The following is a 15,135-nucleotide window of genomic DNA, read 5'->3' as shown; positions in this document are numbered from 1 at the left end:
TCCTCAAGGCAGTATTATCGGAACTTTATGTTTTCTTATATATATAAATGATATGAGTAAAGGAGTGGAATCGGAGGTAAGGCTTTTTGCGGATGATGTTATTCTCTATAGAGTAATAAATAAGTTACAAGTTTCTGAGCAACTGCAACGTGACCTCGATAATGTTGTGAGATGGACAGCTGGCAATGGTATGTTGATAAACGGGGTTAAAAGTCAGGTTGTGAGTTTCACAAATAGAAAAAGTCCTCTCAGCTTTAATTACTGCGTTGTTGGGGTGAAAGTTCCTGTTGGGGATCATTGTAAGTAACTAGGTGTTAATATAAGGAAAGACCTTCATTGGGTTAATCACATAAATGGGATTGTAAATAAAGGGTACAGATCTCTGCACATGGTAATGAGGGTGTTTAGGGGTTGTAGTAAGGATGTAAAGGAGAGGGCATATAAGTCTCTGGTAAGACCCCAACTAGAGTATGGTTCCAGTGTATGGGACCCTCACCAGGATTACCTGATTCAAGAATTAGAAAAATCCAAAGAAAAGCAGCTCGATTTGTTGTGGGTGATTTCCGACAAAAGATTAGCGTTACAAAAATGTTGCAAAGTTTGGGTTGGGAAGAATTGAGAGAAAGAAGAAGAGCTGCTCGACTAGGTGGTATATTCCGAGCTGTCAGCGGAGAGATGGCGCGGAATGACATTAGTAGACGAATAAGTTTGAGTGGCGTTTATAATGGGAAAGATCACAATATGAAGATAAAGTTAGAATTCAAGGGGACAAACTGGGGCAAATATTCATTTACAGGAAGGGGAGTTAGGGATTGGAATAACTTACCAAGGGAGACGTTCAATAAATTTCCGATTTCTTTGCGATCATTTAGGAAAAGGCTGGGAAAACAACAGATAGGGAATCTGCCACTTGGGCGACTGCCCTAAATGCAGATCAGTATTGATTGATTGATTGATTGATTGATTGATTCATGTCTGTGAAACGCGTCTCATGTAATGCTAGTGTTCCATCTCACCCAGAGTCCGATTTAACTTTCCCGTCTACAGCAGAGTTTGTACGTCGAGATTTCCAAAATACTGGCGCTTCTTAGTCCTTAGGCTTCTGGTGACAGTCATCGTCGGGTACGTCATTATTCCGTCATCAGTGTGGCTACCAGATGGCTCTGACTTCAACTTGCATGCTGGTACAGGCTCCCCAGAATGCGAGGGTGGATTTCCGTTGCCTGGTACCACCTAGGGTAGATCTTTCAGAAAGCGTTTCCATGAAGCATAGTGTTTCCTCACCGAAAGATTGGGGGATAGATTGCTCCATCCGTTGTGAATCGCAGAGCCAGTTCGTCCACCCTTTCAGCCGCTGGGAAACTTCCCCTTCCGCCGCTGAGGCCGTTACCTGCATTCATTTTTGCCTCAGTTGAACCACCGTTGTTTATTTGGTTAAGCCTTGCATATCTACAGGATGTCGCCTTTCAGCCATTGGGACGGTTGAGGCCCCCTCCCCCAGTGTTTCGCGCTGGGTTATGTCATGTCTTTGCTCAGTTCAGAGGAGAATACTCGCGAGGAAAGTAGAAGAGAAAGAGAACAGAAAGGAGAAAGTGGTAGCGTTTCATGTTGGTGGCAACATCGCAAGGCAAGCAGGTATAAGTACCAACTGAGTTGGGGATGTGTGGGATCTGAAAAATGCAGCAAGGGTGAAGTTTAAATAAGGGGAGATTGTTATCAATGGAATACTCTGTAGGAGGGATACTGACTGGAAGGTGATAGGGGATTTAAATGAGACTATGGAGTGGGTATGTGGGGAACTGGGTGTGAGATATCTATATCATAATGGGTGGGTAGGAGATAGTGATCTGCGCTCAGATGGCCTTCAACTAAACCGCAGTAGTAGATTTAAGTTAGGAAATTTGTTTGGAAGGGTAATAGCGAGGTACATTCAGGGAAAAGAGTGTGGCCTAGGGAGCGGTGTTAAGGGGGACAGGGAACTGTAAATCAATTAGGGATGACATAAAACAGTTAGTGCTCAACTGTAGAAGTATTGTAAAGAAAGGAATAGAAATAAGTAATTTAACAGATATATACTTAAGAGATATTGTAATAGGAGTTGAATCATGGCTGAGAAATGAAATAATGGATGCAGAAATTTTCTCAAGGAGCTGGAGGGTATATCGTAGAGATAGGATAGGAATGGTAGGAGGGAGAGTATTCATTCTCGTGAAAGAAGAATTTGTAAGCTACGAAAAAGTTAAAGATGATGAACACGAAATTCTAGGGGTAAGGCTCATCTCTAATTTTAATAGGCAACTTGATGTCTTCGGAGTGTACAGACCAGCAAAGTGTAGCGCAGATGCTGATTCAGAATTATTTGACAAGATAATCAGCTATGTGAGAAACGATAAGGAAAGGAACGTGATTGTAGCGGGTGATCTCAATTTACCAAATGTCAATTGGGAAGGTAATGCGAACGACAGGAAGCATGACCAACAAATGGCAAATAATTTAATAAATATGGGAAGGGCACCTGATTCAGAAAGTGATGGAACCAACTAGAGGGAAGAATATTCTGGATGTGGTGCTGATAAAACCAGATGAGATCTATAGAGAAACCGAAGTAATAGATGGTATTAGTGATCACGAAGCGGTTTTTGTAGTAATTAAAAATAAATGTGAAAGAAAGGAAGAGATTAAAATTAGGACTGTTATGCAGTACTATGTGGCTGATAAAACAGGCACGAGGGAGTTTTTAATAACTATAATCGGTGGATAACGGCAAATGAAAATGTAAACAGACTCTGGAGGGGTTTAAAGCAATTGTTGAGGAATGTGAAAATAGGTTTGTACCTTTAAAAGTGGTAAGGAATGGTTGGGTCGGAGTTTGACAGAGCTGTGAACGACCTAAATAGGAACAAGCCACCTGGAATTGATGACATTCCCTCTGAATTACTGACTGCCTTAGGAGAAAGCAGCATGGCAAGGCTATTCCATTTGCGTGTAAGATGTATGAGACAGGAGAAGTCCCATCCGTTTTCGGCAGAATGTTGTTACACCTATTCCCAAGAAAGCCGGTGCTGACAGGTGTGAAAACTATCGCACTATTAGTTTAGTATATAATGCCTGCAAAATTTTAACACGTATTATTTACAGAAGAATGGAAAAAACAAGTTAAAGCTGAGTTGGGGGAAGATCAATTTGGCTTCAGAAGAAATGAACGAACAAGCGAAGCAATCCTGACTTTACGTCTGATCTTAGAGGATCTAATCAAGAAGGACAAGCCCACGTACATGGCATTCGTGGATCTAGAAAAGGCTTTCAATAACGTTGATTGGACCAAGCTGTTTAAGATTCTGAAGGTGATTGGGATCAGCTACCGAGAACGAAGAATTATCCACAATCTGTATAAAAATCAGACAGCAGCGATAAGAATCGAGGGCTTTGAAAAAGAAGCAGCAACCCAGAAAGGAGTGAGGAAAGGCTGCAGTTTCCCCCTCCTTCTCAATGTTTGTATAAAACAGGCAGTAAAGGAAATCAAAGTGGAATTTGGAAAGGAAACCACAATCCAATGAGAGAAAATCAAAACCTTCAGATTTGCCGATGATATTTTCATTTCATCTGAGACTGCAGAAGATCTCGAGAAGCTGCTGATTGGTATGAACGAAGTCTTCGGTAAGGAATACAAGGTGAAAATAAATTTATTCAAAAGAAAAGTAATGGGGTGCAGTCGAACGAAGGGAGGTGATGCAGGAAATATTAAATTAGGAAGTGAAGTATTAAAGGAAGTAGATGAATATTGTTACTTCAGTAGTAAAATAATTAACGATGGCAGAAGTAAGGAGGAGATAAAATGCAGATTAGCACAAGCAAGGAAGAGCTTTCTTAAGAAAATAAATTTGCTCACTTGTAACATTGATATTGGAATTAGAATGGTATTTTTGGATACTTTCGTGTGGAGCGTGGCATTGTATGGGAGTGAAACATGGACGATAACTGGCTCAGAAAGAAAATAGAAGCTTTTGAAATGTGGTGTTACAGAAGAATGCTGAAGGTCAGATGGATAGATCGAATCAGAAATGAAGAGATACTGAATCGAATTGGCGAGAGGAGATTTATTTGGATAAATTTGAAGAGAAGAAGAGAAAAATGTTAGGACACATCTTAAGACACCCAGGATATGTTCGGTTGGGTTTTGAAGGAAGTGCAGGCGGTAAGAACGGTAGGGGTAGACCAAGGTATGAATATGACAAGCAGATTAGAGCAGATGTAGGATGCAGTAGTTACGTAGAAATGAAAAATTTAGCACAGGATAGGGTGGCATGGGGAGCTGCATCAAACCAGTCTATGGACTGATGACTCAAACAACAACAAGCCTGAGTGCAAAAAATGTCATGTTGCTTGTGTATTCGCTGCCCACAGTTAGCTCTATCTACTTTGTATGTGAATGTTATCCAAATAAGTTTTAAATATTACTGATTGTTTTAAATAAGGCACAGTTTTACTTACAAGAAGTTGAGTTGGAGACGACTAGAGCTAGCAATACGGCGGCAATGAAGAACTTCATTTTGGCTGTATTGTATATACTGAACATTGATGGCAGCCTTTTATTATGTCAGTAACTTCGAAATACGCTACGCCTGTTTTACATTTATTAACGCAATAATAAATATTAATGGATCTAATTACATCTCGTACCACTATGCTCAGTGTACGCAATTTATGGACTTGATATTATTCAGGAATAAGCTCATATTGGTGAGCTACAATAAGAAGAACACATTTGGGTCTTTCGTGTGAGGGAGTATGAAAACTGGATGGAGATGGCTCAGTCTTACTTAGGAAAAACGTTTGTCATCTCATAGTTGACGACACAGGAGATATTCAAGCATGTCTCCTGCAATTCTTAATTTTGTCACGTTGATGAAACTTATTGTTAAAATGGTCAGCGTCGAGGCTCTGGGTGAAAATGGTACCTTGATCGACTCTCGGCCGGGTGGAGTATTTTAACTATGTCCGGTTCATTCTGTGTATTCGTGTTTGTCTCAAAGTACGGTCGGCACCGTGTTGAACTAGCGAACGTGAGAAGGTACTGCGTCCAGCTCGATTATTCCTGGGCTATGTGTCCCGCGTTCGAGAAAGGATCACCAGATTATACTAGCGGACGTCTCCTACCCGTAATTCGCATTCGACTCACATCACTTACAACTGCAATAATATTCAAACACGCATCACTTATAACTACATCCTTAAACTAAGAAGTCTTTAAAAGAGGACGTAAGTTTTACAATATTATATTTAAAAATAAATTAGAAATTGAAAAAATACTTAGAATTGTACCCGCCCTCTACCCATAAAGGCTCCGGCATGATATCTACAGGGCGTTAACGGGATGAAAATATAATAAAATAGGCGCTTATCTAACATTACCTGAATGGCATACAGGGTGGGAGAAACGGGGCATACTTAACTACAATGAGAACATAATCAAATTAAAGTTTAAATTAATACAAGCGGTTTATTAGACCTTGATGAGGATGGGAATGACGCATCTATATTCACAAATGAAGTGCATTAATTATGAACAATTGTTGTGGTTTATTATCGACTTGTAGTCGTGTGTGATGGATCCGAGTACTGCTTATCGCAAAGCGATTCGCCATGACGTGATACGAACGGAAACATTTACCATAAACACTGAGGCTATATGACATTATTAACAAATGAAATTAACATTCATGCAAGAAGTCTGAGCGATCCCAATTTCCCAATGAAATACCATGAAAGAAATTATACAAATGTGGAACAAACACCCGGGTTTGAACCGACCCTCTCTGGGATACAATTCGCCGACGCTAATTATACTCACACCATGTCACAGAGGCGGACACACTCACACTAAAGACAAAACACGTCCGTTTGCAGACGTATCCACCCCCTACCAGGGCGGTCAATAGCCTTGGCCTCCACAGGCATACCAAGCCATTTCTTTTAACAAAATCACCCCGTCCCGAGGTATGTTCACAATAACTGAGGTCTATTCCTCATTAAGTAAATTGCATCGGCTTCCAATAAATCACCTCGATTCAACACATATATTATTCATGGCCCAATCATGACTTCCAATATCTAACCTATCCTACAGCACGACGCCGGTTTTTGTGATACCAATATTCGCATGATTACTGCCATTCCAATTTTTATTATTATTATTATTATTATTATTATTATTATTATTATTATTATTATTATTATTATTGCTGGTTTCATCATTACACTCTCCTCCTACGTGATTTACCTGGTAACTAGATCATACTGAGTCATCACACTGAAACTTCCTCGTAATTACGATGTAATTAAATAACCCAACGGCAATTAATTCATAATTAAAACGTAATCAACTTATGATTAATACATAATTAATTTCTAATTCAATTGTCACACGGTAATAAAATAATGAATTAAATATTCTCACGCTAATCAAAAACTCGGGAAAACTTTTGCAGGATCTTCAACTTGATTTCCGGGTTTTCGACAACACTGGCTATCGATAAAAAATAATCAGGAGCAACAATGGAGCTCTCGTGAATCAGAGGGAATCTAATCTGTCCTTTTCAGGGTCACCCTCTCTACTACTACCTACGGCTAGCGCTTCCTCGCTTGCAGCGGGCCCATCACTGTCACCACCGGCTTCTTGATATGGGTTCCAGTTCTCGAGTCTCCATCTCTACTCTAACCAACCAGCTGTAGTTCTACGGAATTATTATTATTTAATTTTACGAGGTTGGCATCGTAATCAATTCTCCCCTTATGCTTTATCATAAAATCTGAGGCCTGTATCACGTTAAAGTTAAGGCGTGTCACTACCAGGAAAGTATGTTCGAATGACTGCTCATTAATTAGGAGTTCCAGGAAAGCCTGTGATTTACATTTAAAACTCTTATCTGGGACTTGAGCTACTGGTAAGAGTTCTTCAATGATTCTACCAGCCTGTCTGAAAACGAAGAAGCTTGAGCTCCCGAGCCTATAAGAGCCTGCGCGTACCGTAATAACAGGCAGCGAACGTAAGATGACTGGCCTAGGTGATTGAGCGTCCTCATACAGCAATTCTGTGTCGTCAATGTGCCAATAATTGAGGGCTCCTCCTCTTCCCGATTTTTAGGCAATCTCCCTACTGTGAAATCGGCGTTCTTTTATTGCCCCAGTGAATATAGGATCTGGCGATTGTCGATCCTGGGGTTCGAACTGCTTCTGGTATTCCAATCATGTCGCTCCTGGTTCATCGGGATTGTGGTTCTTCTCCATCACATACTCCCGAGTGTCTCTCCATCTTTGTTCCAGTTCTTGCCTTCTGGAATCTCGGTCTTCTTCCGTCTTCTCCACGGACTCCTTATTCGATATGGGTTGGAAATGTTTTTGAATCGTGTAGAAGTGGTTTGATTAATCCTACTTTCTTCTCTCGGCCAGGGTTCATCTCTCTCTTGAGGCTTGACTTCTGTTGAGTTTGCGCTGAATTCCTTAATCCTGCTGTTTTAGGAGCAGATTGCGAGTTCGCAGTGTCCAATCTACGTAACGTGGCATCTATGTGCTCTAATGTTTTAATGTTAGCGATAAGTAAGATTTCTTGCACAAGAGGTGAATACCGCGAAGTCAATATTTGAATTAACTCAATGTCAGGCAAGGGAGGATCCAGAAATTGCTATTTCTAGAGTTACATTAGAAAATAATCTCAATACCTTGAAGTGTTAACTGAGATATTATATTTTCGATTTTAAAGAATCTCTCAGAGATTCCTGAACTTGCGCCATCTTGATCTGTGCCTGCAAAATATTACCGTGCGATTCTTGAAATTCGGCCTTAAGTTCTTTAAGATCTGCGGAGAACGCTTGTACCGAAGGAAGAACTGCTCTGAGATCTTTGTCGAGGGTTTTAATGACTTCAGTCTTGATCTCTTCTGTGACAGTTTCTAGTTTTTCAACAAATTGATCCCTCATGTCCTTAAGAGTAGAAATGACCTTCTAATTCGAATCTGTGAACCCCTTTTTCTAGGCGAACTCCGGCTTCTTGAAATCGCTGCTCCAACATCGCACTCAATTCGGTGAGCCTGTTATCGATAGCCTATCAGCCTCAGCAAATTTCGCCTCCAAAATCTTGGTTATTTTAGCGGACAACTCTTCGACTTTGCCATTTGATTCGACTATCTGCGCTTGTAGTTGGGTGTTTGACTCAACTATGTGCGCTTGTTGTTGGGAATTTGATCAATTTTGGCATTTTGATCATTAATGCTAAGCCTAAGAACTTCAATGGCTGCAGTTAAGTTATCCATGTCGAAAAATTTCAAATTATGACAATCAACAAAGTCGAATATTAATGTTGTAATTTCCAAGTGTCTTGATATTAATGCACGTCTGAGTGTAAATTCGTGTATTACTGATGACTTTGTTCTGATCGTAGCTCTGATTCTAGCACGTATATATTCGGATACCATCCATTAATTATCCTACTGTGGCTCTGATTCAAGCTCTGATATGCCATGCGTGGCTTTCATTAATTTTACTTCGTCGCGGCTCCAATCGTGGCCTAACATGTCTGGAGCAGCAACTATTAATTGTTCCTTCTCTGTACCAGGAAAAATTGTTGGGCTCATGAGCATGGGAAGGATCTCAGGTAGTGTGCGGTACTTTTGGAGTCGGTACAGAGAAGGAAGCTTCGCAGGGCGAATAATAGATGGCATAAAGAATGTCTGATTAATTTATTCCAGATTTGAATAAAGATCACCCTGCTTCTATTCTTCATTCAAACACTAGAAACTGTTTCGATAATAAATTTTTCATTCATATTTTCAAATTAAAATTAAATTCCAGAATTCCTAAATATAACCTTTCGTCGCATGTTTTCTCTTGACGTTTAAAGATGTCCAAAATTAATTATTGTTCTTAATAACTTCACTTAACTAAACCCCTTAGTTCGTATAGGTTGACCCTAAAGTAAAATTAAATCTCCACTCATAAATTCAAAATTGAATCGAATTCCAAATAAACACTTTCTTCACGAACATTAAGTTTAAATTAATTAATCAACTGACTAATATTTCAAAAAGTTCAAATTAAATATTGAATCCTGAAAATCATTTCTGTGTAATCCTAAAGTCTATTTACGTTGAAATAGGATTTCAAAATACACACTTGCTTCAGAAAATTCGAAAGCCTTTTTAAATTAACTCGTTGTCATAAACAGACCTACACTTCATTTAATTTACTTCCTGCAGTCTATCTAGGTTGTAGAATTGAAATTCACATCATAAAAATATCTTTATGAATTATTCACATGCGCTTGACCAACGTAGCACTCGAGTATTGTGGTTGATAAAGTGTTTTGGTAATAAGTTAGTGATTGTCTTATTGCAATATGTTGAGATTATTCACCAGAGAAAAATTGTAAAGTGCACTTATATCACCTGAGTTCAGCAAACAGGAACAGATGAAATGCGGCCCCGCAGATCGACGCCTGGAACTCCCACGATGAGGTCGAACTCAGCACGAACAGTGGCGTACCATGTTCCAAATCCCTCGACGTACCACGTATTGTCCCTCGATGTACCACGTATCATCCCTCGATGTACCACGTATCGCCTCCTGTCCCACGTTGAATTTGATATTTGAATAAGTACGAGGTTTCAGCATTTTGTCAAGATTTCCGACGTTGTTAGAGATAATGGACACACGGTAAAGTTCAATTGACGCGCTAACACAAAACGTAGCACTGTGTGTTTAGAGTGATTAGTGTTGCACTTTAAAATTATACGAGTTTGAAGGCACAGTTCATACTTGCACTTCGTAATGCAGCAGTTAACGTAACACAGTCTTTTAGCACAGTCTGAGACACAGGTCTCTGTTTTGAAATATGTACAGTAAAAATGATCTCACTTCTTAAGTCGCAGGAGTTTCTAAATGCACAGTTCATGTTGCGTGAGATTTTAACACAGGGCACAATTTATAATATACAAAACACGTAATAAGTTCAGAATGAATATTAAGGTCACTGTTAATCGAAAATCATGCGTAAATTCAGTTCATACACAATGTATCAACAGTCTCTAAAATTCTAGAATTCACTTCTTAAGTAGATTTTCTGTGTAAGTTAGCCTAACAAGAATCCACATTTCCTATAACCAACATAAAATGTTGTTATGGTTCAGTCTCTTTTCTAATAACACTGTTCAAAAATTCGCTAAATACCTGAAAATTTGTCCACATTCGATCTTACTAATTGCTGAGTGTTTGACTACCATAAAATATTGAATAGTTCGAGGTCATATTCAGAGAAGAAACACACGTCGAAACGTCTCGAAATTCATAAATGCATCAACAGTCACACATTTAAATTATCACACACAGTCCTTTCAATGTCCGAATACATACTGAAAATAGTTTAGTCCTCAAGGAGATAGAATATGACAAGTCTAGCACTTGTATTAAATTCAACCTGAAATCACCTGCATATCCACAAGTTCACAACTAGGTAGAAAATTCCTAAGTTTTATAACACGAAGCTCAACTTAGAGGCACTTTGAAATATATCACAAGTCCAGGGCGCGGTTGAAATTTCTAAGTGTCGCGGTCTCGTACGACGAACTCCTAAGTATCACAGCACGATTTCACTTCGACTTCGCGCAGTGCGATCAGACAGCATTATCGCTTGAGTTGGTGTTTCAACTGAGTGTACACGGCTGGCAGAGAAATTTCTCATTCCCCAGCCCTGACGGTGGGGCGGGCCACCTAGAAGATTACGCCTTCTCTCTGGCCGGGCGAAGTGAGGGAAGCAGGAGATGTGTAGAACAAAGGAGAGGGGAAAGACGAAGTGAAGAGTAGGGAAGATGTTATGTTGGAGCCTCTTGGCTGGGGGAGATGGCAAAGGATGGAGATTTATATAGGAGTGTCGAGAAGGAAGTTCCGTGGAAGAGTAAGGTGGTGAAGTGATAGAGGACAGTTATGAGGTGTCGGAGATGCTCAAGGGTCGGTAGTAGGGGTGGGATGGATATTTTAGCAGAAGAAGGAGGTGGACGGACATAGATAGAATTCTGGGAGAAAGGATGATCAGGTCGTGTTTGGCGACGAGGTGTTGAGTGGTGATATCTAGGGCGGGGAGGTGAGCGAGAGGGTTCGACGGGGTGATGACGGCCGTAGAAGAATGCTCCGTTGGAGATCAGATGGTCGACGGCTGCTGCGGCGGGGAGCTGAAGACGGATTAAGTTCGTCTGACCGGTGGAGTTGTACATGCGGAACGCCCTCCGGACGGGTATTTCTTGAAGGCGAAGTTGATCTTGAACGTCGGTTGCCACCATGAGTGGGTTTACGCCGCGAATGATGCAACTGAAGACTGCAGGTGTGGCTTATGTTGCTGATGGTGATGAATGCGGTCTGACGGCTGCTGCTGGTACGCTGGACGACGGTGATGACGTAGTGGTGGGCAGGACTGATGTAGACGGCGTAGACGGGCGGATGAAGTAGCGGGGAGGAATGCGTAATAGTCGAGGTGAATAAACAGGAAGTGGCGGGGGAAGGGAGATTGATAGAATTGGCGATGGATGGGAGTATGTAACAGTTGTGATGGAGAGAGAGGAGAAGGTGGGAGTAGGGGTCGTAAAGGTGGTGGTGGTCGTCATGGGTAAGCGTAGTAGGGAGGCTGACATCCAGCGAGGTGTCGGCCTATGTGCTGATTCGTGTCGGCGGTAGGTTTTAGTAGAGATGAGTAGCCACACGGCCGATCAAAAATACGTGGAGTATTATCGACGAGGATCTGGGATGTCGTTGACCAGCTGTGGGCTGGCTCTCGTACGGCGAACTTTCTACCTTAATATCTTCCAAGTTACAGAATATATTAACTTCAAGTTTAGGCTATTACCATTCAAAATGCGGGCTTCACGCTGGTGTAGCTCGATTTTCTGTAACTTAAGCCATTTAAAAGTTACGAAAATATATCCAGACTGTTCCATAGGGGAGGGTGAGTACGTCACTCGGCCTGTCCGCGCTCGCGCTGTCTCTGTCACTCCTACAGCAAGCAGCGGAGTCGAGACCTTTCGTCCGTACGGCTGTTCCAGATGCTAAAGTTGAGCTGTTCTTTAATAAATAATGACTTATAAAAATGATGCGCCAGGCCATAGGCATAGAAGATATGATTATACAGTTGAAAAGCTCAAGTACAAAACACACCAAGAAATCTTTCAGCAAAGAGGTTTACGAAAACTTGGTCTGTATCCATTGTGAGATGCATTCGGTATTTCTCGCTTTTTAGAGGAAGGTAGAACATTACCTGTCTGATGACTTTGCTGTTATTAGAGTAAGGTACCACATTACATGTCTGATGACCTTGTTCTTTCTAAAGGAAAGTAAAACGTGTCGTGTGTTGACGTTGTCATTTTAAATGAAGGTAGAACGTTATATACACTTATTGCCACTTTAATCGGACTGTCGAGCGGGTAAGTAATGATCTAATGTAAAATTTTGCCTTGGAGAGGCTGGATTATAAAAAGTTTTGGAGAGCAGTCTCCTAGTGTATTGGAGCAGTGGAGCTCATTGTGTGCCTGTCATTTGAACCGACGAGCTCCTAAATTGTTCTTATTTGTCAAAGTTTCAAGTCAGGGAAAGAAGTAAAATTTAAAATTTTTGTGTTTTAAATTATGCTCCGATCTTTTCTCTGTCCACCAATCGGCCCCAGCACTGCGTCCCACGGTATATAATAATATAATAATAATAATAATAATAATAATAATAATATATATAATATATATATATATATTATATTATTATTATTATTATTATTACTATTATTATTATTATTATTATTATTATTATTATTATATATTATTTTCACCGTGGTAACCATCAGTCAGGTGCTTACTCTGTTATTTACACGCTGCCTAGAAGCTCGAAAATAACATCGCCGGTCACACGGGACGACTTATAGTCTTCTTGAGAATGTGATTTTTAATGTGAACAAAATTTAAACCACAACAAGAGTACAACAACTTTACTGAAATATACAAGTATGAAGCTACTGAGCCTCCGTGGCTCAGGCGGCAGCGCGCCGGCCTCTCACCGCTGGATACCACGGTTCAAATCCAGACCAAGCGGAGACAAGACGAGTTTTTCTCGTGGTACTCCAGTTTTCCCTGTCATCTTTCATTCCAGCAACACTCTCCATTAACATTTCGCCTGTCAGTCATTTATCATTGCCCCAGAGGAGTGCGACATTCTTCGGCAGCCGGCATATTTCCTATCCTCGCCACCAGATGGGGGCTTCATTCATTCCATACCTGACCCGGTCGAATGACTGGAAACAGGCTGTGGATTTACACACGTACAGGAAGATTAAAAGGTACATCACACGCGTGTCGTAGGCAGTTTTAGTGGGATATTCCACTCGTAGCTCTCACAGGAAGTCAAGTCTCGCAGAACATCGACAACTTACTAACTTGGTCGCCACAGTACCTTTCACAGACAAAGACGCTGTACAACTGTCCGGCTCCAGAGGGTCGCGCGTTCGATTCCGGGGATTTTAACCTACATTTGTTAACTCCGATGGCTGGGTGTGTTTGACTTCTTCAGCGAGCCACATGCCGCCATTATTGTTATTAAGTGAGCCGCACTCTAAAACTCATTAACAAGGCCACAACATAGTAAATTTAGAAAAAATGTCTACATACAATGTTTTTTTCTTTTTTCAGCTCACGGCAAGTGTAGAGTGTTTATAAATCTGTAGATATTTTTACTATTGATCGAATCACACCAAAAGTTGAACTAATTTTCAACCTTATTTTGGAATAAATGTAATATTTCTTGTCAAAAAAATGCAGGAGTTTTGGTCTTTATTCACAGGTTTTTGCTACACAGTTAGTTTCTGCGTCGTGTAAATCTCCTCTCCCAAATCGGAATATGACGTGCAAGGTTCTGATAGGACATCCAGTCGTCATTTAGCATGCGGGACTTTATTACCAATTAAATCTCAAGCGGAGCTAATATACGTGGAGACGCGTGGCGACCACTATCAGCTCTCGTAAGATGTCGCTTAACTCGGTGAGTTTTTTTTTATTTCTCTGCACCTGATATCAGCCTTGGCAGTGGAAATTCAAGACCGTAAACTTTGGGATAGTTTTAATGATTTCTTCAGAATAATATCATTATGTATTATGGTATTCCTACATTTATCGTATCCTTAATTTACCGAGCTAGATAGTGCGGCCAGTAACCTGTATTCGGGAGATAGTGGGTTCGAACTCCACTGTCGGCAGTCCTGAAGATTGTTTTCCGTAGTTTCCCTATTTTCACAACAGACTAATGCTGGGACTGTACCACGGCCGCTTCATTCCCACTCCTAACCCTTCCCTATCCCATACTCTGTGTCGGTGCGACGTAAAGCCAATTTTAAAAATTAAAAAATATCCTTAATGTTTTGCAATCATTTTTAGACGTGTTTTTTATTTAATATTTTACCTTGTGACACCATGCTTTTACCATTGCATTTCCATGTCCCAAATTTACCGGTATTAAGAGCCTACTTAAGAATTTGGGTAAATATAAAAAGACAATCATGCTAATTCAACACACTGTATGTGTTTCAATCCCTCAGATATAAACCCTTGAAATATTTGCATAATTGAAGGGAGAATAGTTGACAAACTGTTTACTTTGTGCTGTGTTTTGTGAGTTCTGGAATGTCATAGATTTCAAGTTTTCCCCTTTGGTATGAATGAATTAATATCACACCATATTTCGTCATCCTCGTCCTACATTTCACCCTTCATATTCGGCCACTTCACTCTCCACTCGCATGTCATTTCATCTGTGATTCATTAATCATTGCCCCAGAGGAGTGCAACAGGCCTCGGCAGCCGGCACGTTTCCTATTCTCGCCGCAAGATGGGGCTATATTCATTCCATCCCTGACCCGGTCAGTGAGTGGTTTCTATATCCGGTCACATCACGGTGCACTGACAACTGCACCTCACTTTACAATTCCTGGATAAGTACTTGCCATCGAATATTACTATTACGCGTGGTCCAACTGACTTGTCATCGGATTCGAAGGTACGATTTTCACGAATAGGAAGTTCTTGAGGGTCAGAATGAGGTTCTTCTTCATGCACTGAGCTGT

General features: G+C 40.7%; 1 protein-coding gene across 1 annotated transcript in view; it reads left to right on the top strand.

Annotated features, from left to right (window-relative positions):
- Nucleotides 1-11,324: 11,324 nt before the first annotated feature.
- The window catches only part of LOC137501038 (zinc finger protein 260-like), a 114,751-nt gene continuing 110,940 nt past the window's right edge, over nt 11,325-15,135 (top strand). The window contains exon 1 of the mRNA XM_068227898.1: nt 11,325-11,462. Coding sequence (XP_068083999.1) covers nt 11,325-11,462 — 138 coding nt within the window. The remainder of the gene's footprint in view (nt 11,463-15,135) is intronic.

This window comes from Anabrus simplex, chromosome 5, assembly GCF_040414725.1.
Source record: "Anabrus simplex isolate iqAnaSimp1 chromosome 5, ASM4041472v1, whole genome shotgun sequence".
In the NCBI taxonomy this organism is placed as follows: domain Eukaryota; kingdom Metazoa; phylum Arthropoda; class Insecta; order Orthoptera; family Tettigoniidae; genus Anabrus; species Anabrus simplex.
This window is presented reverse-complemented; position numbering and strand designations above follow the sequence as displayed.